We start from the raw sequence: 26,982 nt of genomic DNA, 5'->3' as shown, positions 1-26,982 counted from the left end.
AACTGATGTATAAAGCACTTACCCGGCTCTGTGCTAAGTGTTTTACATATGCTTATTCAGTCCTTGCAACAGTCCTGTGAAATTGTTACTTTTGTAATCTTCATTTTACAGATGAGGAAAACAGAGGCACAGAGAAGTTTAGTAACTTGCTCAAGGTGATAAGATAGTAAGTAGCAGAATTTAGATTTAAATTCAGACTGATTCCAGAGCTTCTACTTTTTATATCCATGCTATATTGCTTTGAAAATGAGAGCTGGTTGGAGTTCCCCGGTGGTCTAATCATTAAGGATCCAGCATTGTCACTGCTGTGGCCTGGGTTACTGCTGTGACATGGGTTCGATCCCTGGCCCAGGAACTTCCGCATGCCATGGGCACAGCCGGGGGAAAAAAAAGAAAGCAAATGAGAGTTTGTTGAGTTGATTGTTCTGTGTTGTGGGAACTGCACAAATAAAGGCACAGAGGAAGTCAGTACTAGTAAAAATTAACCTGTATCAGAAGCTTAGTATGTGCCAATTCTGTGCTAAATCTTAAGCTTTATGTCTGATATAGAATTCTCACAACAGTCCTATGAAATAGATCTTACTTTTTTAAAGACAAGAAAATTGAAGTTCAAAGAGATTAAGAAAGTTGCCCAGGGTCCCAAAGTTAGTAAGTGGTGAAGGCAATATTTGAATCCAAGCTGACTCATAAGTATGTGATGTTCTTAATTACCTAACTGCATTGCCACACATGATAAAATAATTTATTTTACTATTATCAATAACATTAGGTAGAACTAGAATTCCAACCCCAGAATTCAAAGAACTTCAGAATCTGCTTTTAACTATCAGGCTATATTACTTCATACTTGTGGGCATGTTTGGGGACTAATAAAGTTTCAACATATCATATCCTCTCTTCCTCTTGCATTTTTTTCTCTCTGTAGCATATGTCAATACATAAACATACCATATATTTTACTTACTTATTTGACTTATTCTCTCTCTTCCCCACTAGAGTGTAAGCTCTATGAGAGTGGAGATACTTTTCTTTTTTTCACTGCTCTATCTCCAGCACCAAGAACAGTATCTGGCCCAAAGCAGAGGCTCAGTAAATGTTAGGAATGAATGAATGTTCCCATTGTGCTAAGTACTGGGAGGAACCCAGAAAATACTTAAAATTATTATTATAGTATAGCAGTCACCGTGGAATAGAAATATAGAATAGAAATATAGAATAGAAATATGTTACTAGTTCTAGAAGATGAATGTCAGGTCATTTTGACCATATTTTCCAAACGTTTGTTGCTTTGTGAAGTATTGTCAGAATTAATAATGAGGCATCATCTCTAAAACACTGAATGTACTCATCATTCAGTGTCAGTTAGGAGAAATTTTCCCTTTCCTTTTCACCTACCTAAGCTGTAGCATCAGTTCCCTGCTGGAGCTCTAGAACTGTGCTGGAGCCTCCAGGATTAATTCATGAAACTCTTTGTGTGTTTTCAGGTTTGAAGCAGCCAAGCTTGTCATGCAGTGGCTCTGTAACCATGAGGATCAAAACATGCAGAGGATGGCAGTTGCAATCATTTCCATTCTGGCTGCCAAGGTGCCTGACTTCTTGTTGAATAATTTTCCATGGGAAGCTGGTTCCCATGACAGTTAATATTTTTCCCCAGATGAGTGTGCTGGTAAGGTTTCTAAGCCTCTCTGCCAGTATACTTATTCAAACTGCATTCGATATTGCAGAATTGCAGGTCGATCAGAGGTTTTAGTCTGACCTTTGGAATCTCTTTAACAGTGCATGATATTACACTTACACTAGGGAATTCTTGGACATTTGCTTTGTCTTCTGCTTGCTTGCAGCTTTCTACAGAACAAACTGCACAGCTTGGTGCTGAGCTCTTCATTGTCAGGGTAAGTCTGTACAGACCCCAAACAGTTTTCACTTTCATTGTTTTCAGGAAGTATTGAGTATCTTCTGACATTTTATGTTTTATTTTATTCTTTTTAAGATTTTAATTTTTTCTGTTATAGTTGATTTACAATGTTCTGTCAGTTCCTGCTGTACAGCAAAGTGACCCAGTCATATATATATGACATAGCTCAGATCCTGTGGCTGTGGTGTAGACCAGTGGCTACAGCTGCGATTTGACCCCTAGCCTGGGAACTTCCATATGCTGAAGATGTGGCCCTAAAAAAAAAAAAAAAAAAAGGAAAAACTATGTATGGAATGAGGAAGTAACTCATTGATTTGACAAATATGTATAGAATACTCATCAGGTATCCGCCACATTGCTAGGTGTTATGGGTCTACACTGAATTGTATGTATAATTCTTGCCCATAAGAAATTCACAGTAGGAGTTCCCTGATGGCCTAGTGATTAAGGATATGTCGTTGCTTGTAAGAAAGAATGAGGGACCTCTGTAAGCACTGCTGTATCTTCAGAATGTACTTAAGTGAAGAAAGCAAGATGCTTGGAACCTGGAGGTTCCCCAGGCTAGGGATTGAATCAGAGCTGTAGCTGCTGGTCTACAGCACAGTGCCAAATCTGAGCTGTGTCTGCAGCATACACTACAGCTCACGGCAATGCCGGATTCTTAACCCACTGATTGAGGCCAGGGATTGAACCTGCATCCTCATGGATGCTAGTCAGATTTGTTTCTGCTGAGCCATGACGGGAGCTCCTCATTTCTTATGTTGTAAACACCTTTATAGGAAAGGTTTTAAGCTGTGAAACTAATCCTCATGTATTTGTTTGTTCATATTATTACCACTAATTATAATAACAGTTCAGTAATTAGAAGTTCTGTTTTCTTCCTTTCAGCAACTTCTTCAAATAGTGAAGCAGAAAACCAATCAAAATTCGGTGGACACTACTTTGAAGTTTACTTTGAGTGCACTTTGGAACCTCACAGACGAATCTCCAACCACCTGCAGACACTTTATTGAAAACCAAGGGTTGGAACTCTTCATGAGGGTTCTTGAGGTGAGAATGGGAATTTAGCCTGCAGTTTTGACATTCATTTATTGATTTACACATTTATTTATTGAATTTGGTTCTTTAGTTATAGGTTTCTCTTTCTTTTTCCAGTCATTCCCAACTGAGTCATCCATTCAACAGAAAGTTCTAGGACTTTTGGTAAGATATAATATTTCCTGAAAATTTTAAGCTGTACTTATTTTCCATCTGAGGTAACACACAGAAAGATGCTCCTCTATTTGTAAACACTTAAATGACATTAGAAAACACATATAAGTAAGTGAAAAAAGCAGGCGATAAAACTATATATATATATATACATATTAAGATTTTCACCACACTGAAAGGAAAAATGAAAATTACACACTTTATATTTTTTGGTGTAGTACGAGCTTCACTGTGTACATGTTTTACTTTTATAATCAGGAAAAAAAGATCTCGTTGAAAGATATCACTTACCTGCAAGTGTTCTGAGAGTCTGTATTTGGTAATTAATAGTTGCTGCGTAAACAACTGTTTAACAAACCAGATATTCCAGAATATATTAGATATATGTTAAAGGGAGCCCTCTAGGATTTGGGGGGCAGAGATGAAGAATCATCTTTAATCACTGCAATAGGCAAAGTACCTACACAGTAAAAGCCATTTTAGAGCAGACCTCCATTCTTGAGGAATTATTATCACAGGAAGCACAGATTAGTAAGCTTTTTTTTAAAATGTAGATTAGTGTTTGTTTCCAGATACAAGATGAGAGATGAAAGATGGATTTGGGGGAAAGCTGGGGGCTGGCATTTAAGGAAGACGATCTATTCACTGTAGCTTTAGTTATATAAAGCAGAAAATGGAAAACTACCTAGAAGACCAATAAAGGGGAAGTATTAAATAAATTTCAGGAGTTCCCGTCGTGGCGCAGTGGTTAACGAATCCGACTAGGAACCATGAGGTTGCGGGTTCGGTCCCTGCCCTTGCTCAGTGGGTTAACGATCCGGCGTTGCCGTGAGCTGTGGTGTAGGTTGCAGACGCGGCTCGGATCCCGCGTTGCTGTGGCTCTGGCATAGGCCGGTGGCTACAGCTCCGATTCAACCCCTAGCCTGGGAACCTCCATATGCCGAGGGAGCGGCCCAAGAAATAGCAACAACAACAACAACAAAAGACAAAAAATAAAAATAAAAAAAATAAATTTCAGTATTTGATTGTTTTGGGGGTTTTTTTTGTCTTTTTTTTTTCTTGTCTTTTTAGGGTCACACCTGAGGCATATTGGAGGTCCCAGGCTAGGGGTCTAATCGGAGCTATAGCCACTGGCCTACACCACAGTCATAGCAACACCAGATCCGAGCCCCGTCCGTGACCTACACGGCTCATGGCAACGCCAGATCCTTGACCCACTGATTGAGGTCAGGGATCGAACCCACAACCTCATGGTTCCTAGTTGGATTTGTTTCCACTGCACCACGACGGGAACTCCAGTGTTTGATCGTTTCATTCATAGGATTATTAGATACAGAAATTGGCTCAGGTCATTGTAAGAGGAAAAGGGGAATTTATTTTAAATATTCAGAGAGATCTTATAGGGCTTTAAAAGTGCTTTTTTAAAAAAATTCATAAAGAATACATGCCTATTATAACTAGTGAATAATGCAAACATATATAAAAAGAGTATAGGAGGAATTCCCATTGGGGCTCAATGGGTTAAGAATACGACTAGTGGAGTTCCCATCATGGTACAACAGAAATAATCAGACTAGGGACCATGAGGTTTCAGGTTCAATTCCTGGCCTCCATCAGTGGGAAGGATCCAGCCTTAGCTGTGGTATAGGTCGCAGACGTGGCTCGGATCCTGTGTTGCTGTGACTGTGTTGTAGGCCGGTAGCTATAGCTCGAATTGGACTCCTAGCCTGAGAACCTCCATTTGCCATGGGTGCGGCCCTAAAAAAAAGAAAAAGAATGTGGAGTTCCCGTCATAGCGCAGTGGTTAACGAATCCGACTAGGAACCATGAGGTTGCGGGTTCGGTCCCTGGCCTTGCTCAGTGGGTTGACGATCTGGCGTTGCCGTGAGCTGTGGTGTAGGTTGCAGACGTGGCTCGGATCCCGAGTTGCTGTGGCTCTGGCGTAGGCCGGTGGCTACAGCTCTGATTGGACCCCTAGCCTGGGAACCTCCATGTGCCGAGGGAGCGGCCCAAGAAATAGCAAAAAGACAAAAAAAATAAAAATAAAAATAAATAAATAAAAAGAATGTGACCAGTATCTTGAGGATGCAGATGCAGGTTCATTTTGCTGTTGTTGTTTTTTGCTTTTTAGGGCCACACCCTTGGCACTTGTTCCCAGGCTAGGGGTCGAATTGGAGCTACAGCTGCCGGTCACAGCCACAGCCACAGCCATGCCAGATCTGAGCTGAGTATGCAACCTACACCACACAGCTCATGGCAGTGCTGGATCCCTGCCCCACTATGCAAGGCCACGGATCATACCTGAATCCTCATGGATACTAGTTGGATTTGTTTCCGCTGAGCCACGATGGGACTCCAGGATGCAGGTTCAATCTCTGGTCTTGCTCATTGGCTTAAGGATCCAGCATTACTGCAAGCTGCAGCTTAGGTTACAGATTGTGGCTCAGATCTGACATTGCTGTGGCTCTGGCGTAGGCCAGCAGCTGCAGCTCCAATTGGATACCTAGCCTGGGAGTTTTCATATGCTGCAGATGCAGCCCTAGGGAAAAAAAAAAAAAAAAGTATCAGATTTTGTCCCCAGACTTACTTCATTTTCATTTCTATGAAGTAATTAATGTTAATACAACCTGATGTGCTTCCTTCATATCTTTCTCCATTACTTTGTGATTTAATTTTTTCCAATAATTTTTCATGGTCAGAGAATGTAATTTGTTTTGAGGCTTTTGAATTTATTGAGACTACGTATGGTCCAGGATATAGTCTGTGCACTCTTGAGAAGAAGGTATATTCTGCTATTGTTAGAGTGTTCTGTAAATATCAGTTGGGTCTAATTGGTTGATATTATTCAAGTTTGCTATAGACTTAACTGATTTTCTGCTTACTTGTACTGGCAGTTACCATGTTCTATCAATTTCTGCTTCCTGTGTTTTGAAGCTCTGTTTTTAGGTTCATAAACAAAATTGTTATGCCCTCTTTATTAATTGACCCTTTTATCGTTACGAAATGACTCTCTTTATCCCTGGTTATATTCTTTACTTTGAAATCTCCTTTGTCTCCTTAATGTAGCCGTTGCAACTTTTTTTTGACTAATGTTAACAAGGTTTATCTTCTTCCATTCTTTTCCTTTTAACCTATATTTGTCTTTATATTTAAAGTGTACTTCTTGACATTCCATTGTGGCTCAATGGTAATGAACTTGACTAGTATCCATGAGGATGCAGGTTCAATCCCTGGCCTTGCTCGGTGGGTTAAGGATCTGGCATTGCCATGAGCTGTGGTGTAGGTTATAGATGCAGCTCAGATTTGATCCTGGAAATTTCCATGTGCTGCACATGCGACTCTAAAAAGCCACAAAAAAAGAATGTGAGGAGGGAGTTCCCCTTTTGGTGAAGTGGAAATGAGTCCGACTAGTGTCCATGAGGATGCAGGTTCAATCCCTGGCCTTGTTCAGTGGGTCGGAGATCCAGCATTGCCATAAGTTGTAATGTAGGTCGAAGACGTGGCTCAGATCCTGCATTGCTGTGGCTGTGGCGTAGGCCAGCAGCTGTAGCTCCAATTCGACCCCTAGCCTGGGAACCTCCATATGCTGTGGCTGTGGCCCTTAAAAAAAAAAAAAAAAAAAAGAATGTGAGGAGTTTTCACTGTGATGCAGTGGGTTAAGAATCTGACTGTAGGGGAGTTCCTGTCGTGGCGCAGTGGTTAACGAATCCGACTAGGAACCATGAGGTTGCGGGTTCGGTCCCTGGCCTTGCTCAGTGGGTTAACGATCCGGCGTAGATCTGGTGTAGGTTGCAGACACGGCTCGGATCCCGAGTTGCTGTGGCTCTGGCGTAGGCTGGTGGTTACAGCTCCGATTCGACCCCTAGCCGGGGAACCTCCATATGCCGCGGGAGCGGCCCAAGAAATGGCAAAAAGACAAAAAACAAAAAAACAAAACAAAACAAAAAAAAGAATCTGACTGTAGTGGCTTGGGTTGCTGTGGAGGCAGAGGTTCCATCCCTGGCCCACTACAGTGGGTTAAAGGATCTGGTGTTGCCATAGCCACAGTGTAGATTGCAGCTGTGGCTGGGATTCAGTCCCTGGCCCGAGAACTTCCATGTGCCACAGGTATATGGTCATTAAAAAAAAAAAGAATGTGAAATGCCTTTTCTTGTTTTTTGTTTTTTGGGGGTTCTTTTTCCTTTTCTTTCTTGGCCACCCCGAGGCATATGGAATTCCCAGGCCAAGGATCAGGTCTGAGCCACAGCTGCAACAATGCTGGATCCTTAACTCACTGTGCTTGGTTGGGGATTGAACCTGCATCCCAAGGTTCCTAAGATACTGCTGATCCCATTGTGCCACAGCGGGAACTCCTAAAATCCCTTTTCTTGTTTGAATATGTGACATTAGAGAGACATAGGATACATTGATTAATCACTGATGCTGATGGAAAAATACAAGACTATCCCCATTCATGTAGTGAATAAAGTTAGATTTTTCTCTTCTCTCCTTACTCTTTTCTGAGGTTGGAGAAGAAAACTTGCTAGTCATTACAGAGAATACATCAGGACTTGATGCCTTTCGTTTTCATTTGTTATAGAATGATTTAAGCTAGGGAGTAAATAGTCCCTTTTTTCTTTTTCTCTTTTCGGGCTGCCCCGCGGTTTATGGAGTTCCTAGGCCAGGGATCAGATCCAAGCCATTGTTGCGACCTATGCCGCCTTCTGGTTATAAATTACAAGGAAGGACTTTTTCTTTTAGGCCAGAGCCCAGATTACAATAGGCCTCATATTAATGTATCTTTGTCAATCCACTCTTTAATCGAGGTGTAATGCTTTGAAAGTCCTTGTCTTACACACTAAATCTTAGTTCCAGTCTCTGGCGCTTACCCTCTGCCCTTGCATAACTATTAAAACCCAGTTCCTTTTGCCCCTGCAGGCTGGTGACAGCCTATTATGCTCTAATTTGTTTTCCTATTTGCATTTTGTCCCAGCAAATAAAGTTACATATTTAAAGTTTATAGGCTATTTTTCACCCAGCACTTCTAGATATTTTAAAGCAAGAAAATTTTTAGGTTATCTAGTTCACTATCTTACCTGAAAGGAACTCTCTCTCTCTTTTTTTTTTTTGTCTTTTTGCCTTTTTTAGGGCCACTCCCGCAGCATATGGAGGTTCCCAGGCTAGGGGTCTAATGTAACTGCCAGCCTACGCCAGAGCCACAGCAACACGGGATCTGAGCCACATCGGCGACCTACACCACAGCTCATGGCAACGCTGGATCCTTGACCCTCTGAGCAAGGCCAGGGATCGAACCTGCAACCTCATGGTTCCTAGTTGGATTCGTTAACCACTGAGCCACAACGGGAACTCCAGGAACTCACTTTTGTCTTTATTGTTGTATTGTTTGGGGAGGAGAGGAATAAATCACCTATAATTCCACTGTGCTAACATCAACAGTCCTCATCTTTTGTCCACATGTAGATAGAAGTTTAAATCATTGCAATCTCTGTTCTTTTCTTAGAATGCAAAGGGTTTTTAGCTATTTACTGTATGTATTACTTTTTAAATAATAAATATATTAATTTGTGTATCTTCTTTTTTTTCCAGAATAATATAGCTGAAGTACAAGAATTACATTCTGAATTAATGTGGAAAGATTTTATAGACCACATCAGTAGCCTCCTACATAGTGTTGAAGTGGAAGTCAGCTACTTTGCCGCTGGAATTATTGCCCATTTAATATCTAGAGGTGAACAAGCTTGGACATTGAGTCGAAGCCAGAGGAATTCTCTTCTGGATGATCTGGTAGGGTAATTTGGTGTTTTTTAGAACCATGCAAACAACATTCATGATGGCTAAACTGTCCAAGCCTCATAGTGCAATGCTAACTAAATACTGCAATCCGAATTTCTTGTGTATCTTGTGTCTTTCAGCATTCAGCTATTTTGAAATGGCCAACTCCAGAGTGTGAGATGGTGGCATACAGGTAATTACCAAGATAATTAATATTAAGCCAGTAACCTAGTCATTTTATCTGCCTAAAGATCATTCCTGTTAGAGGTATAATTTTTCCCTCAGGCAACTATCCTCATACTAGCATTAAAATAAGCAAGGTATTTTCCCCTTATTTGCTGCCTGTCATTCACCAGTCCTTCCTTCATTCCACAGTAAATGAAGACAAGGACTTGTTCTGTGCTCTTGAAATTCAAAGATGAGTAAGATACGGTGCCTCCGTGTAAGAACTTTATAGCCTAGTGAGGAAAGCTAAACATGAATCAGATATAATTTGCTATTATGCTAGTTATGTGCTTAGAATGCTCTGGAACTATAGGTGAAAATACTTACATCTACACTGAAAATGGTAAAAAGCTTCTAGAGGAAATAGATCTGAGCCGAGTTTTGAGAGAGAAATTGGGACAGAGGGAGTTCCTGTCGTGGTTCAGAAGTAACAAACCCAACTAGCATCCATGAGGACACGGGTTTGATCCCTGGCCTCACTCAGTGGGTTAAGGATCTGGTGAGGCTGTGGCTGTGGTGTAGGCTGGAAGCTACAGCTCCAATTTGACCCCTGGGAACTTCATATGCTGGTGCGGCCATAAAAAGACAAAAAAAAAAACAAACCAAAAACCGGGGCTAGAAGATTTTAGGAGGAGTATTAATACAGGGAGGTCTGAAACAAGAGAACACATTTAAAGAACTAGAAGTAACACCCCAATTTGTTTGGGGAAATCGTTTATAATAATTTATTAAAGTGTACACTAGGTTCTAACTCTCTGTGCAGTTAGGTGACTTGATAGATATGTTACTAATATACATAAAGTTTTCCAGGAGTTCCCGCCGTGGAGCATTGGTTAACAAATCCGACTAGGAACCATGAGGTTGAGGGTTCGGTCCCTGCCCTTGCTCAGGGGTTAACGATCCGGCGTTGCCGTGAGCTGTGGTGTGGGTTGCAAATGTGGCTCGGATCCTGAGTTGTTGTGGCTCTGGTGTAGACCAGGGGCTACAGCTCCGATTCAACCCCTAGCCTGGGAACCTCCATATGCCGCGGGAGCGGCCCCCAAAAATAGCAAAAAGACAAATAAATAAATAAATAAATAAAGTTTTCCAGATTGCTGAATCAATAATATTATTACAATTTATTTTGTTGTCTACTTTATAAATGCAGATACTGCCAGAACTTTTGATTCCAACTTATGTTCTACATATTTTTGGGCAGAAGACTAGTAGAAATAGAAGGCGGAGTTCCCGTCGTGGCGCAGTGGTTAATGAATCCGACTCAGAACCATGAGGTTGCGGGTTCGGTCCCTGCCCTTGCTCAGTGGGTTAATGATCCGGCGTTGCCGTGAGCTGTGGTGTAGGTTGCAGACGCGGCTCAGATCCCACGTTGCTGTGGCTCTGGCGTAGGCCGGTGGCTACAGCTCCGATTGGACCTCTAGCCTGGGAACCTCCATATGCCGCAGGAGCGACCCAAGAAATGGCAAAAAGACAAAAAAAAAAAAAAAAAAAGAAAGGCTTGGGAGTTCCCTTTGTGGCTCAATGGTTAACGAATCCGACTAGGAACCGCGAGGTTGCAGGTTTGATCCCTGGCCTTGCTCAGTGGGTTAGAGATCCGGCGTTGCCATGAGCTGTGGTGTAGGTCCCAGATGCAGCTCAGATCCTGCATTGCTGTGGCTGTGGTGTAAGCCAGCAGCTGTAGTTTTGATTCAACCCTAGCTTGGGAACCTCCATATGCTGCAGGTGTGGCCCTAAAAAAAAGCAAAAAAAAAAAAGAAAGGCTAAGTCTAGCCCTCCTTTATAGTGTCCTACTGTTACTTATCAACTAACTTCTGCTTATCCAAGTTTCCAAACCAAGGAATGCTATTCTTCACTTTTTTTTTTTTTTGTCTTTTTGCTATTTCTTGGGCCATTCCCACAGCATATGGAGATTCCCAGGCTAGGGGTCTAATTGGAGCCGTAGCCACCAGCCTACATCAGAGCCACAGCGACGCGTGATCCAAGCCACGTATGCAGCCTGCACCACAGCTCACGGCAACGCCGGATTGTCAACCCACTGAGCAAGGGCAGGGACTGAACCCGCAACCTCATGGTTCCTAGTTGGATTCATTAACCACTGCACCACGACGGGAACTCCATGGAATGCTATTCTTCAAATGTGTATCTTCAAGACCAAAAGGTGCTTTGGAGAAAAAGTACATTGTTCTGATCATCTTCCATCTTCTGTACCAAGACTTTTGTCTGAATGTAATCCTTTATCAAATGACTAAGACAAAGAGAAGATAGAACAGCTGTAGCTCATTTATATTATTTTAAAAATAGCAGGATGAAATTTCTGGAGTGAAAAGCTCAGGAATTATTGCTTTAGAAAATTACACTAAGTATAGAATGTAACTTTTATTTTTTTCTTTTGAACTTTTAGGTCTTTTAATCCATTTTTCCCATTACTTGGCTGTTTCACAACACCAGGAGTCCAGTTATGGGCAGTTTGGGCCATGCAGCATGTCTGCAGCAAGAATCGTATGTACCAAAAAAAGCACTGTTTTTCTTTTTTTCAGATGAAATTCTCTTTGCACAGGAAGGCCATTCCTAGATTGTGTTTGAAGTGATTTTTAAGAACACAGACTTAATGAGCAACTTCATCTTTATGGCATGGTGTTTCAGTTTCCTAGGGCTGCTGTAACTAAGGACCAAAAATGAATGGCTTAAAACAATAGGAATGTTTTGTCTCTTGGTTCTGGAGGCTGAGAAGTCTAAAAATCAAGGTGCCAGTAGGGACAGTCTTTCCTCGCCTCTTCTAGTTTTTGGTGTTTGCTGCCAGTCCTTGGCATTCCTTGACCTGTAGCTGCTTCACTCTGATCAAAGGGCCAGCTTCTCACTGTGTGTCTTCACATCGTCATCTTCTGTGTGAGTCTCTTTCTGTGTCCAAGTCTTCCTTTTTCATAAGAACATGTTGTATTGGATTAGGGCTCCCCTAATGATATCATTGTACCTGAACTAATTACAACTACATTAGTGACAACCCTGTCTCCAAAGAAGGTCACTTTTTTTTTTTTTGCCTTGACATGGAAGTTCCTGGGCCAGGGTTCAATCCTGCAGCACAGCAGCAACCCGAGCCCCAACAGTACAACACTGGGTTTATAATCTGCTGAGCTATAGAGGAACTCCCAAATAAGGTCACATTCCAAAGCGCTGAGGGTTAGGACTTTAACCTGCCTTTTGGGGGAAACAATTCAACCCATAACATATGGCTATAAACTTATTAAATGGACGTATCAGTAATTTATCTATCTACTTCTGTATTAGGTAGTCATAATGTTGAAATATCCAGACAGTGGAATATTTGAATGTCATTATAAGTGAAGAAGACAGGATAGGAAATTTTATGAGCAGACACTTATACTCTGGGTCATGACAGAGTAACTGGTACCAAACTCGCTTACCAGCCATAAGCAATGGAAAACTGGAAGAAACTTGAAACAGTTCTTTCTAGACATTAAACAAAAGACAGCAAAGATTCCAGTCCTTGAAAGGAAGGGAACCAAGGAGATGAGCTCCTCCATCCCCCACTTCTCTTCCTGGAGGCATTTGCTGGCATAGGGCTGGGGAATCAAGTCCAGCACAGCAGTTTCACTGGCTTGAAGAGACAGAAATCAGAGTTCAGCAAGACTGAGCTGCCTGGACTATTAGGGCAGAATCATGCAGATATGGCAGTTACATCTAGAAAGAACTGCAGACATCTTCATATGGGTTTCTTGAGTCTTTGACCAAATACTAACCTGTGCATGCCTAGGGTGAGAGTCCTTGAGACCAGAGAAAAAGCAAACACCAAGGAGCTGCTAACTGAACATGTGGAGCTTACACAGGGTTGAAAAATATTGGAGTTCCAAATAGTGGAAAGTACTTAATACCCAGGACATTCAACACAAATGCCGGAGGAGATTCAACTAGCCCTAAAATAAAGGCTTCTTTAAGGCAACGCTTCTCCTGCCTCTGCTGCTGCCGCCCCCTGCCCCGCAAGCTTAAAAGCAGGTCTTGAAATGATCAAGCTGCTCTGCAAGTAAACTATCTGCCAGAAGAAAACTAAGCACTCTTTTTATTTTATTTTATTTTTTGCTTTTGAGGGCATATGGAGGGTCCCAGGCTAGGGGTGGAATTGGAGCTGTAGCCACCGGCCCACGCCACAATCACAACAATGTGGAATCTGAGCCGTGTCTGCAGCATACACCACAGCTCACAGCAATGCCAGATCCTTAACCTGATGAGCGAGGCCAGGGATCGAACCTGTGTCCTCATGGATGCTAGTCAGATTCATTTCCCCTGAGCTATGATGGGAACTCCTAAGCTCTCTCTTTTTTTTTTTTTTTTGGTCTTTTTTTGTCTTTTCTAGGGCCGCATCCGAGGCATATGGAGGTTCCCAGGCTAGGGGTCTAATCAGAGCTGTAGTCACCGGCCTACACCAACTCTCAGCAACGCCGGATCCTTAACCCTCTAAGCAAGGCCAGGGATGGAACCCGCAACCTCATGGTTCCTAGTCAGATTCGTTAACCACTGAGCCACAATGGGAACTCCTAAGCACTCTTAAAAAAGACAAAACCTAGGTGCTCAACATGTTTAGATATCTGATAAAAGTTGCCAGATGAGAGAAGAAGCAGAAAAATATGACCCATAACCAGAACAAAAATCAGATAGTTGGGGAGTGCCCACTGTGGTACAGTGGGTTAAGGATATGGCATTGTTACTTACACAGCTCACATCACTGCTGAAGCTCGGGTTCAGTCCTGGCCCAGTGCAGTGGATTAAGGGTATGATCCAAGATTTTAAAGAAAACTTGACTATTAAGCGGAGAAAAAATTAAGTGTAAAAAATGAAACAGAGCGTTCCCATGTGGCTAAGTGGAAATGACTATGACTAGTATCCATGAGGATGCAGGTTCAATCCCTGGCCTTGCTCAGTGGGTTGGAGATCCAGCATTGCCATAAGATGTAGTGTAGGTCGAAGACGTGGCTCAAATCCAGCATTGCTGTGACTGTGGTGTAGGCCAGTGGCTACAGCTCCAATTCAACCCCTAGCTTGGGAACCTCCATATGCCGAGAGTGCATCCCTAAAAAAAATAAATAAATAAAATAAAATAGAAACTAGGACTAAAATTTTAGGTATTTGACATGAAGAATATCTCAGTGAGCTTAAGAGTCGATAATACAGAAGAAAAGTTCAGTGAAATTGAGTACATAGCAATAGAAGATATCCAGGCTGAAAGAAAGCTGGTTTTTTAAAAAAAGAGAGAACACCAGAATTATCCTGATATCAATACCAGGCAAAAACATAAGAAAATTAATGAATGATATCTCTCATGAGCATAGGTGAGGAAATTCTTTTTTTTTTTAAGAGTTTTATTTTTTTATTTTTTATTTTTTTAATTTTTTTTCAAAGGGTCACAATTTTTTTTTATTTTATTTTTTTAATAGTTATTTCCCAATACAATTTTTTTTTTCTACTTACAGCAGGGTGACCCAATCACACATATGTGTATACATTCCATTTTCACACATTATCATGCTTCGTCGTAAGTGACTAGACATAGTTCCCAGTGCTACACAGCAGGATCTCATTGCTAATCCATTCCAAAGGCAATAGTTTTTATCTATTAACCCCAAGCTCTCCAACCGCCCCACTTCCTCCCCCTCCCTCTTGGCAACCACCAGTCTATTCTGCAAGTCCATGATTTTCTTTTCTGTGGAAAGGTTCATTTGTGCCTTATATTAGATTCCAGATATAAGTGATATTATATGGTATTTGTCTTTCTCTTTCTGACTTACTTCACTCAGGATGAGGGTCTCTGGTTCCATCCATGTTGCTGCAGATGGCATTAGTTCTTTTTTATGGCTGAGTAGTGTTCCATTGTGTGTATATACCACATTTTCCTAAGAGTTTTATTTTTTTTTGTTATAGTTGATTTACAGTGTTCTATCATTTCTGCTGCACAGCAAAGTGACCTAGTCAAAGTCAAACATATATACTTATATATATACATTCTTTCTCAAGTGAGGAAATTCTGAACAATTTTTTAACAAACAGAACCCAACAGTATATAAAAAAGGACCAGGGAGATTATTCCATGAATACAAGGTTGATTTAACATCAGAAAATGTGTTTCATCCTATTACCAGATCAAGAAAGAAAAGCAATCTGATTATCACAATAGATGCAGAAAGAACATCTAAGGATATCCTATAACTAACATCAAAATAAACAATGAAAAATGTGGAGTTCCCTTGTGGCTCAGTGGGTTAACAATCCTGTATTGTCACTGCTGCAGCATGGGGCACTGCTATGGCATGGGTCCAGTCCCTGGCCTGGAAATGTCCACATGCCATGGGTGCAGCCAAAGAGAAAAAACAATCAATAGTGAAAAATGAATGTCAGTGTTTCCTCCTCTAAGATCCGGAAGATGTCCAGCCTCACGGCTGTTAGACATTATAATGGAAGTGCTGTCCAGTATGATGAGGAAAGAAACAGGCATCCACATTGGACAGAATGAAGTAAAACCATTTTTATTCACAGGTTACATGATATCTATGTAGAAAAATCCCATGAAATCTACAAAAGGGGAACTAGATCTAATAAGTGAGTTTAGCAAGGTTTTGGGATACACGGTCAATATACACAAATTAGTTGCATTTCTCTGTGTTAGCAGCAACCAATATAAATGGGAATATGACATTTTACAATTTCACCAAAAACTATGAAATATTTAGCAATATATCTGGCAAAGATGTACAAAACCTGTGCACTGAGAAAAATAAAGCATTGTTGAGAGATGTTAGAGAAGGCCTAACCAACCAGAGAGAAGGACTGGGTTTAGGAGTCGGAAGGCTGATCATCGCCGTATTGTTAACACGGCAATTCCCTTCGAATTTACTGTAGATTTATATAACCCCGGTCAAAATCCCGGCAGTGTTTTGAAGAGAAATTCACATGCTGATTCTAAAATTCATACAGCATTGCAAAGGACCGAGACTATTGAAACAACTTAGGAAAAACGAAGAGCAGCATTGGAGGAGTTACACTACCTGACTTCAAGACAAACAGAAAGCTACGGGAAGCAAGACAGTGTTTTGTGGCTCCAATGTGTGATTTTTTTCCCATGCCTCATCAAGCAGTTCTCCAGTTCTTTTTTTATTTTTATTTTTTTATTTATTATTTTTATTTTATTTTATTTATTTATTTTTGTCTTTTTGCCGTTTCTTGGGCCGCTCCCGCGGCATATGGAGGCTCCCAGGCTAGGGGTCTAATGGGAGCTGTAGCTGCCAGCCTACGCCAGAGCCACAGCAACGCGGGATCCGAGCCATGTCTGCAACCTACACCACGGGTCACGGCAACGCCGGATCATTAACCCACTGAGCAAGGCCAGGGATCAAACCTGCAACCTATGGTTCCTGGTCGGATTCGTTAACCACTGCGCCACGACGGGAACTTCAGTTCTCCAGTTCTTAGCAGACACTGCTGGATGTCCCGACACGTTTAAATCAGTTCTGATACTCTACCTGGAGATAGCGTCAGATCCCACAGGTTTAGGGCTCAATCTCACAAGACTGCTTTCCCCACTTCAGGTGTCAGTCCCAAGTTTAGGTTGTTACCTCTGCTTCTGATAGACTGGCTGTACATTTGAGGCTCCCACCACCCCCTCCTCTGGTTCATTTAATTTGCTAGAGCAGCTGACAGAACTCAGCAACATTCACTTATATTTAGCAGCTTATTACAAAGGATACAGGTAACAGCCAGAGGAAGAGGTACGTAGGGCAGGTCCTAAAGGATCCTGAACACAGGAGTGTCTGTCGCCACCAGACTACGGTATGCCACCCTCCATACATGCCAATGCATTCACCAGCATGGAAGTGCCTCACATTGTGTTGTCATTGAAGAGTTTTTACAGAGCTGCACCCTTCCCACTTTGGGGTGGAAAGTTCCAACCCTCTAATCCTTTGGTCTTTCTGGTGACCAGTCCTACCTTGAGGCTATATAGGGGTCCCACTCTGTCACCTCATTATCATGTGTCAAGAGGGGATCCTTATGAATGACAAAAGTTACCCCCTATCACTCAGGAAATTATGAGGGTTTGAGGAGTACTATGCTAGGAATCAGGGTCAAAGGCTAAATATGGTTCTTATACCTTCTGGTCTTTTATGACAGATCTTTTATAACAAAAGAGATCTGAGCTGTGTTAGTGACCTACACTACAGTTTGTGGCAATGCCAGATCCTTAACCCACTGAGCAAGGCCAGGGATCAAACCTGAATCCTCTGAATACTAGTCAGGTTTTTAACACATTGAGCCACAACAGGAACTCCTAGTTGGTTTTTTTTTTTTTTTCTTAGGGCCACACCTGCGACATATGGAGGTTCCCAGGCTAGGGGTCAAATCGGAGCTTTAGCCACTGGCCTACAGCATAGCCACAGCAACACCGGATCTGAGCCTCATCTTTCACCTACACCACAGCTCACAGCAACACTGGATTCGTAACACACTGAGCAAGGCCAGTGATCAAATTTGTATCCTCATGGATGCTAGTCAGATTCGTTTCTGCTAAGCCATGATGGAAACTCCAGGGAACTCCTAGGTTTTTTTAAGACTCCAGAAGCAGAAGTGATCTTAGGGTCAAGCCATATGTTGCTGTTGAACATTTGGTACAATTAAGACATGATATCATCTCTTGCTCTGAGCCTCTTTTGATGTGTCACTGTCATGTTGGATTTCTCTCATCATGTAACCTATTTATTTATTCTGTACCCTCAGCTACTGTTCCTCCTTTTTTTTTTTTTGTCTTTTTGCTATTTCTTGGGCCACTCCCGCGGCATATGGAGGTTCCCAGGCTAGGGGTTGAATCGGAGCTGTAGCCACCGGCCTACACCAGAGCCACAGCAACGCGGGATCTGAGCCGCGTCTGCAACCTACACCACAGCTCACGGCAACGCCGGATCGTTAACCTACTGAGCAAGGGCAGGGACCGAACCCGCAACCTCGTGGTTCCTAGTCGGATTCGTTAACCACTGCGCCACGACAGGAACTCCTGTTCCTCCTTCTTTTTATGTTTACCCAAACTTTTCCACCTTCGGAAGGGCCACTGGGCTGGCTCTAGATTACAGGCGGCAAGACTAGACTAGCAGATTTCTCCGCTCTTTTTCAGATAGGGTATGGTCATATAAGTACAGAACTAGTGGGTTCTTTCTACCTCCGGGCAATGTGGTTACATTCACTGTCAATCTCAGTTTTGCCAGTTGGCCTTAAGGCATAACCCAGCCCCTTAGGCCCTTGGGAATTCTGACAAAAAGATTTTATAACATAGTTAGAGTTTCTTCTGTAGAAATCATCCCTGCTTTCAGCATTTGTAGTTGCAGCCCTGCCTAGTCCTGTGACCACTGTATCAGGTAGGAGAGTTAAAAAAATGTGGGGAGTTGCCATTGTGGCTTAGTGAGTTAAGAACCTGACTAGAATCCATGAGGATGGGGTTGGATCCCTGGCCTCACTCAGCAAGTTAAGGATCCAGTGCTGCAGATGCAGCTCAGATCCGTTGTTGCTGTGGCTGTGGTGTAGGCTAGCAGCTACAGCTCTGATTCGACCCCTTGCCTGGGAACTTGCCCAGTGCAGCCCTAAAAACAAAACAAAACAAAAGGTTTAAAATGTGATATGGGGGAAAAGAAGAAAGCATAGTCATTATACTTTCTTATACTTAGCAAACTACATAGTCGTACCCACATCTTTTCCCATTCCCTCTTCCCCAGATCCCCCCAAGTGCTAGGAGGGACAGATTCTCTGTGAATCTGTGCCCTATGTGGAGGACAGTCCAGGGCTTGTGGCAAAAGCCCTTGAGTGCCTACCAGAGATGACTACTGGGACTTTGGACCAGAGAATCTCCATTTGAGGGGACATTATGTAACATAATCTGACACTAACTGTAGTTATCCTTATGAATGAAGGACAAAAAATGCTCTTCAAACCAAAACCACCCACTATGTTTTAGATGATGTCAGAGGAGTTCCCGTCATGGCCGCAGTGGTTAACGAATCCGACTAGGAACCATGAGGTTGCGGGTTCGGCACCTGCCCTTGCTCAGTGGGTTAATGATCCGGCGTTGCCGTGAGCTGTGGTGTAGGTTGCAGACGCTGCTCGGATCCTGTGTTGCTGTGGCTCTGGCGTAGGCTGGTGGCCACAGCTCCGATTCGACCCCTAGCCTGGGAACCTCCATATGCCGCAGGAGCGGCCCAAGAAATAGCAAAAAAGACAAAAAAGACAAAAAAAAAAGATGATGTCAGAGAAGCTCTAATGGGAATGGTAGTGAAATGGAATTGGTCAATGTAGGATCAGGCTACCTGGGGAATACAAGAAGGTACTCGTGAGCCGGGAAGCCACTCCACAGCCCTGGGCAGTCTTACTGGTTCCCATTTAGCATGTCCAGTTAATATTGCTTGAAACGTACATTGACATGCTTTCTGTTTTATAATGTTAGAGGAAACAGTCCCCAGTTTTGTTTTTCCCAAAAACTATTGGAAATGCATGAAAATGTAATAGTACCCACTCTTTTTTTTTTTTTTTCTTTTGGCCACACCTGCAGCATGTGGAAGTTTCTGGGCCAGGAATCAAACCTGAAGTTGCAACCTGTGCCACAGCTGCAGCAACACTGCATCCGTGACCCAATGCTCTGCAGGGGAACTTCCAATAGTATCTATCTTACCCATGATTTGGGATCAAAGAAATTTTCTTTTCCAGATGTCCTGTGTCTTATGGTTATGATTTACACACACACAGAGATAAAATGTTGTGTTTATTATCTGTGATCTATGTGTGGGCCTTATAGTCTAGCTGTAACATCATTAGAGACAGCGCTCTAGCTTATGCGAGTGGGCTATAACAAAACAGCTTAAATTTAAGTGAAAAAATAAAAATTATCCCACCCCAAAATGAGTTAAATGTTTTAAATAAAGCTCTTTCTCCTGTTTTCTTTCAGCCTCAAGGTACTGCAGCATGTTGATTGAGGAAGGAGGACTGCAGCATTTATACAACATCAAAGAACACGAACAGACTGATCCCCACGTCCAGCAGATCGCAGTGGCCATTCTGGACAGCTTAGAAAAACACATTGTTCGCCATGGAAGACCACCTCCCTGCAAAAAGCAGCCCCAGGCCAGACTAAATTGATAGCCATAGATAATTCGATAATTGAGTCACAGAAATTCTTTTTGTCATAGGTCCACTTGGAATATCTTACCCTCTGTGATGTTTGGGGGGGTTTCTATGACACGAGTCCTAAGATCAGTTTGGGATTGACAATGTACAGTACTGCCCGTGTGACTGTCTGATTTGTCTTGTGATTTTTAACTTATAAGGCAAGAAGGGTCTCTTCCTTCATCATTGCCTTTTAGGAAAATTTCCACATCTTTCAGTGTTTGAACTTAATCTGTGCTTAAAATTCTACAGTTTTATGAGGACGTTTGCACGAACCCTTAGGCCAGACTTTTCTGATATCTTGACACCCCTTCCAGTCAATCTACAGCTTCCGACAAGCTGTCGACCTGATTTCTGGCACAGCTTCAACTGTAAATTTTATACTGCTTCTGTATAAAAAGCCTTTATTCTCCGTGTATCTTTTATAAGATGTCCTTCTTCGCGTGAAAGAATGGAAATCTGAGTTCTCTCCTTGTAAAAGCTACTCACTGGCTGATACCCGGATAGTTGGCAGAAAATGTATTAAAGGAAAAACTACTAAGAGAGACTAGGGTTTGGGACGTGGGAAAAGGTCTGCTCTTGTGTCATCCTTTTAAGCTGGAGCCCCTGCTCCTGAGGCCCTGAGCAGGAGCTTGTTCTTCCCATTTACTCCTGGAAGCATGGGCTGCGGCTTCCTACGCAGACTGCTGGTTCCTCTCTAGAAATTTTTCCCCAAGCACCACAGTGTGAAATACTCCAGCCTTCTGTGTTCAGGGTTAACTGTCTGACTCTATGTCACGTTGCTGTGAAAATGTGAATTTTAAAATTCCCATCTTCACAACTGCTAAAACTGACCATCCTTTTCCCTCTATCTCAAAGGCATTTTGTTCAGTGGAATAGAGACTAGACAGGTCACTTTAAAAATGCAATTAACAACAGTAAGTTCTGCTGCCCGAAGTTAAATTTCTTTGGTTTCAAAATACACGTATCTTAATGTTTTCATAAGGTTGGGGAAAGCTGTCTACATCTCACTGCCAAAAATAAACGAGAAGCATTGATTCGACTATTGTTAAATATGATTCTCGTTTCAGTGCATGAAAGGAAATATTTTTTTAGACAGTTGCCTTTCCTTTGAGAGGCTCATTGATATGTCAGTAGTGGCAGTTGGGAGGCAGCAAGTCACCCAGAAACTTATTTTCCATTTAAAATTTTAGTTTGTGAATAAGGTTAATCTGCAATCTCAGATGACTGCATTTTTTTTTCATAGGTAGTCCAAATGTTTTCAGCAGAGACTTTAAATGATATTTCATGGTGATTATTCGGAAGCATTTTTATTTAGAAGCGGAGCTGGCTTATTGGTATGCCAATTACATTTTTGACCTACACATTTCAGATCGCTGTCACCATAACCGTGCTAGAGTTAGTTGGGACTCCTGCACAGGAATGAACACTTCAATGAAAAGAAAATCGGTATTTAGAATTGCTAAAAACCATCTTAAATTGTGGGTTAATTCTGACTTAATTGTTTAAGGGATTTTTATAGATGTAAGATATATTTTCACAGATTAAGTCTTCTTTCAGAGAAAATGGAAATGTCTTTTAGAAATTTCCCCCCTTTTCTGGGTTTTAAACGTCTAAGGTGAAATGTAGAAAATAGGATGGCCCCAGTAGCTTGGAAGTCGCTAGCTGTGTTGACCATTTCTAGGTCTCCTAGTTTGTGTGGTTGTAAGGGAAAACCTGTTTGAGAAGTCTGGCTTCAAGTTTCTGTTGTATCCCATTCAAGACAAAAGTACATGATCCTTCTAGGCTACTCATAGGTATTTTGTCGTTATAAATTGTTCTCAGAAATGGCTAAAAATGTACAGAAAACGGTCCCTTCATTACTCAGAATAACTTGTTGATAGATGAAGACTCAAATATATTTAAATTTAAACTTCCTACTTTGAGCCCTGGTACTGGCCAGATACTTCTGAGTCTTAAAAACAAAATACGGTCACATCCCAAATACATAAAAATTGTAGTGCCTTTGAGGTTGGGATGGCTCTTAAAATTGTGTATCTGATTATGGCACAGAACTGTCTATAAGGTTTTGAATCTGGCTAAAGGATAGCATATATACACATAAATTGAAATTACAAGGTATAACTGGCCTATCTCTACAGGTAGAATCTATTAGGCCTCCCTTTTGAATTTGTACATGAGAATGTAACAGTACTCGATGCCTTCAAAGGTTACCTCTTCAGTGGCTTAGAGGTGCTGTTTCAAGCACAATGTCAACTAGGGTTGAACCACTCATTGCTCAAATCATTGGTGTGCTCAGTTACTGCAAATTCTCTCTACATCAGTCCACAGGCAGCAGCAAGGTTTAGATGGACTAAAGACTACAATGATGCATGTTGGTATCACTGGGTAAAACAAGAAGAGTCTGAAATTAAAGCAAAAGTAAACAAGGCATCTCATTCTTTCTTTTTTTTTTTAATTTTTTTTGCTTTTTAGGGCCACATTTGCAGCATATGGAGGTTCCCAGGCTAGGGGCCGAATCAGAGCTGCAGCTGCTGGCCTATGCCACAGCCACAGCGACTCGAGATCTTGAGCCCCATCGGCAGCCTACACCACAGCTCACGGCAATGCTGGATCCTTAACCCACTGAGCACCTCCAGGGATCAAACTTGTGTCCTCATGGATACTAGTCAGGTTCATTACCACTGAGCCACAACGGGAACTCCAGGCATCTCTTTCTATCTATAAAGTAAGTTTTGGAGTTCCCGTCATGTTTCAGTGGTTAACAAATCTGACTAGCATCCACGAAGACAAAGGTTCCATCCATAGCTTCCCTGAGTAGGTTAAGAATCCAGTATTGGCATGAGCTGTGGTGTAGGTCGCAGACGTGGATCGGATCCTGCATTGCTATGAATATGGTGTAGACTGGCAGCTGCAGCTCCAATTTGACCCCTAGCCTGGGAACCTCCATATGCCATGGGTGTGGCCCTGAAAAGCAAAAAAAAAAAGTCAGTTTTACTGTTGTCTTTATACTCCAAAATTTTTTTCTTTTTGCAGTTGAAAAGAAATAAATCAAGTAGTAAGAAGGGGTTAGTTTACTCTCTGGCCAAGGATTCAGTCGCTTCTGACGCAGTTGAGGATTTAAAAAATCATATCACACCCACAGATCCAGGAATTGACCTTGAATATTGCTGCTCCTCACTCCTGGACAGAAATGCCACTTAGTGGCACTAGTCATTTTAAGTGAATTACCCAGGTGGAGGTGAATCTCATAAGGCTACTAAGAATTTAATCTCATGCTGTCGTTCATTTGCAAACTTCCAAAGAATCAAAAAGTTATGTTTTAAAACATCAGTCCTGTATATCCAGCCTAGGAATCTATCTATTGCTAGTGGGACCTTTTGAATTTGCCCCTTTTCTGATCAGTTACTTTTATTTGGCTATATTTTTAATTATGCCGTGCTCAAAAATAGTATTGGGCCATCTTCTAGGCTTTTGGAGCACATTTTAATGAAAAACATTTGTTTTAATATGTGTAAATTTGGGCAGAAACAATTAATGAACCATAGTTTTGGCTTAGTGCTTTAAAATGCCTGACACCAGCCCCCAACAGAACAATATGCAGTGGTACCCAAGGTTGAAGAGAGGTCATGAGTAGCCAAGAAAATAAACTTACTGTATCATATATGTTGAAACCCACCCCTCTCCTGCCCTCTAATGGTATGTTTACATTATTTGGTTATTGTTCAACTTTCATCTTGGAAGAAACAGTATTATTAAGCTAAAGGTGTAAATTAAAGGCAGTATCATACTGTTGGCCGATATGGGCAGTTTCATCTGTATGTTACTTATTTGGGGACTTCATATGGCTAAGGCTTCAGAGTTGTGTTCTGAGACAGCTTACGGAGAGGTTTACAAACTTAGGGTTTCCCTCTCAAATCCACTGTAGCCGTTTCAAATAATTGTGTGGATATTGGGTGTTTAATCTTTATCATTCTCTTTGTATTGGCACATTTTTCAATTTTGTGTTAATTCATGAACTGTTTAAGTAATGATGCTAATCCAGCCTTCATCCAGTGATGAGAATAGCAGTGTGATAGGAAATTTTGCTGAATGTGCTTTAATTGAGTAGTTGCTTTATCTTTTTTAGTATTTCATAGGTTTTGCATGACATGTATGCTCCTAATTATGCATTCTTTGATTTCTAAATCTTACCTAAGATACTCTATGTTAACTGATTGGTAGCCTAAGAAAGAGCTTTCTCTGCCCATTTTTCCCCTCCTCCAATTTTTTGGGGTAAATTATGGGAAAATCAATGCTATTTCTCATTTCTCTGGATGAAGCAAAGCTCTTTTGGATAGCACAACCTAACTTCATAACTAGACAGAATGGCTATTAAGAATATTTAGAAAATCCAAATTTATCAATATTGTGGGAAATCATAAATGCAGTTCATTAATAATAGGTGCTTAATTTTGAACTTATTTTTGGAAAATTATTCAAATTGAGTTCTTTTAAGCTTATTTTAATCAGCTTAGAAAGGAAGCTACTTAGCTAATGAAAGCTGAGACACATTTTCATAAAAGCAGGAAATTCTTGAGAGTATTTTTTCCCTTTAAAAATGGGAGGATGTGGGAATTTCCTGATGGTCTAGATGATAAGGATTTGGTGTTGTAACTGCTGTGGCTCGGGTTTGATCCCTAGCCTGCGAACTTCTGAATGTCATGGGTGCAGCCAAAAAAAAAAAAAGAAAAAAAAAAGAAAGATGTTATGCCAAGATTTATATTCTCAGATAATCTGTAAGAATAAAAGTTTCAAATCACTGACTTGTGAGAGTGAGAAAAGCTATCTTTTGCTTGAATTCTGATGGAAGTGTTTAACTCTTTTCAAAGGATATGAAAAATTCATTGGAAAGTGTAATATGTATACATTTCAGATGTTCTCAGTTATCTGGACTGACGGCACTGTCTCACTGTGGCCGGGTGAATGGGAGTGTCCTGTACCTGAGTCACAATATACTTTAAATCAGGACATCACTTAGATATTAGATATTAATGTTGTGTGTACAGATTTTTGTTTTGGGGATTTTTTTTTTTTTTGCCTAAATAAATGTTCCAAATTTTATGTAAAGTGTGTCTCGTCTACTTTTATTTTAGACATTTGCTTTAAAATTTAAAACCAAAGAGGCATTCCTGTTGTGGCGCAGTAGTTAGCGAATCTGACTAGGAACCATGAGGTCGCAGGTTCGATCCCTGGCCTTGCTCAGTGGGTTAAGGATCTGGTGTTACTGTGAGCTGTGGTGTAGGTCGCAGATGAAGCTCGGATCTGGCGTTGCTGTGGCTCTGGTGTAGGCCAGCAGCTGCAGCTCTGATTGGACCCCTAGCCTGGGAACTTCCATATGCCTCGGAAGCGGCCCTAGAAAAGACAAAAATAAAAATAAAATTTAAAACCAACGAAAGATTCAGATGCCTTAGTCATTCACTTGTAACAAATGCTTTATGAAAAAGGGCAGTGGTTTTATTGCATAAATTTCTAGTTTTGTTTTTTTTTTTTTGCAGGAACTCCTTTAATTCATTTTGTTACATACCTATACTGTACTGTTTATGTATTGGAACATATATATATGCTTTCTTTTCCCCCCCACATTTTGGCTGCTCTGTAGCATATGGCGCTCCCTGACCAGGGATCAGACCTGAGCCACAGTTGTGCAGCAATGCCAGATCTTTTAACCCACTACGCTGGGCCAGGGATCAAACCTGTGTCCTGGTGCTGCAGAGATGCTGCTGCTGATCCCACTGTGCCACAGTGGGCACTCCAGGAACATGTATAATTTATAAATCCTTTAGTGAACTTAGTTTTCTGACGATTCATAACATTGTATTACAGTCCAGTCCACAGGAGTTGTTATAGAGGAACAGAGACCACACCTAATCCAGACTAGGCACCCATCAGACAGTTCAAGAACATCTCCTAGAGAACACACCTGGGTTCGCTGCAGGCAGGGGTATCCCATCCAGGGCCCAGTTGTGGGTGTGAATCTAACACTCAGAAGTGAATTGTCCACAGCAAAGGAAACCATAAAAAAAGAGCGAAAAGACAACGTACAGAATGGGAGAAAAGTTTCAAATGAGGCAACTGACAAGGGCTTAATCTGTAAAATATACGATTTCTACAACTCAACCGCAAAAAAGCCAACAACCCAATGGAAACGTGGGCAAAAGAGCTGAAGAGACAATTCTCCAAAGAAGATACACAGATGGCCAACGAGCACATGAAAAAATGTCACTGTTACAGGAATGCAAATCAAAACTGCTATGAGCTACCATCTCCCTCACACCAGTCAGAATAGCCATCAGTAAGTCCACAACTAACAACTGAAGAGAGTGTGGAGAAAAGGGAACCCTCCTATACTGTTGGGCATGTAAATTGGTACAACCACTAGGGAAAATAGTATAAAGTTACCTTAGAAAACTACCGTATGACCCAGCAATCCCACTCTTGGGCATGTATCTGGACAAAACTTTTCCTTGAAATAGACGCAAGGACCTGCACGTTCATTGCAGCACTATTCACAATAGCCAAGACATGGAAACAACCTAAAGGTCCATCAACGGATGACTGGATTAGGAAGAAGTGGTATACACACACAATGGAATACTACTCAGCCATAAAAATAACAA

General features: G+C 41.5%; 1 protein-coding gene across 3 annotated transcripts in view; it reads left to right on the top strand.

Moving 5' to 3' along the window:
• ZYG11B (zyg-11 family member B, cell cycle regulator) overlaps nt 1–20,739 on the top strand; it is a 68,577-nt gene extending 47,838 nt beyond the window's left edge. For 2 of the 3 annotated variants that reach the window (XM_047789083.1, XM_047789084.1), the window contains 8 exons: nt 1,485–1,584; nt 1,842–1,892; nt 2,804–2,965; nt 3,071–3,118; nt 8,714–8,911; nt 9,040–9,092; nt 11,523–11,620; nt 20,106–20,739. In XM_047789083.1, the coding sequence (XP_047645039.1) occupies nt 1,485–1,584; nt 1,842–1,892; nt 2,804–2,965; nt 3,071–3,118; nt 8,714–8,911; nt 9,040–9,092; nt 11,523–11,620; nt 20,106–20,296 (901 nt within the window). In that variant the 3' untranslated portion in view covers nt 20,297–20,739. Of the gene's footprint in view, nt 1–1,484; nt 1,585–1,841; nt 1,893–2,803; nt 2,966–3,070; nt 3,119–8,713; nt 8,912–9,039; nt 9,093–9,274; nt 9,580–11,522; nt 11,621–20,105 lie in introns of those variants that run through there. The other variant, XM_047789085.1, reaches the window with a different exon arrangement.
• Nucleotides 20,740–26,982: the final 6,243 nt, after the last annotated feature.

The sequence above is a fragment of the Phacochoerus africanus genome, chromosome 8, assembly GCF_016906955.1.
Source record: "Phacochoerus africanus isolate WHEZ1 chromosome 8, ROS_Pafr_v1, whole genome shotgun sequence".
NCBI classification, from domain to species: domain Eukaryota; kingdom Metazoa; phylum Chordata; class Mammalia; order Artiodactyla; family Suidae; genus Phacochoerus; species Phacochoerus africanus.
Note: the sequence above shows the minus strand (reverse complement) of the source record. Positions and strands in the feature narration are given on the sequence as shown.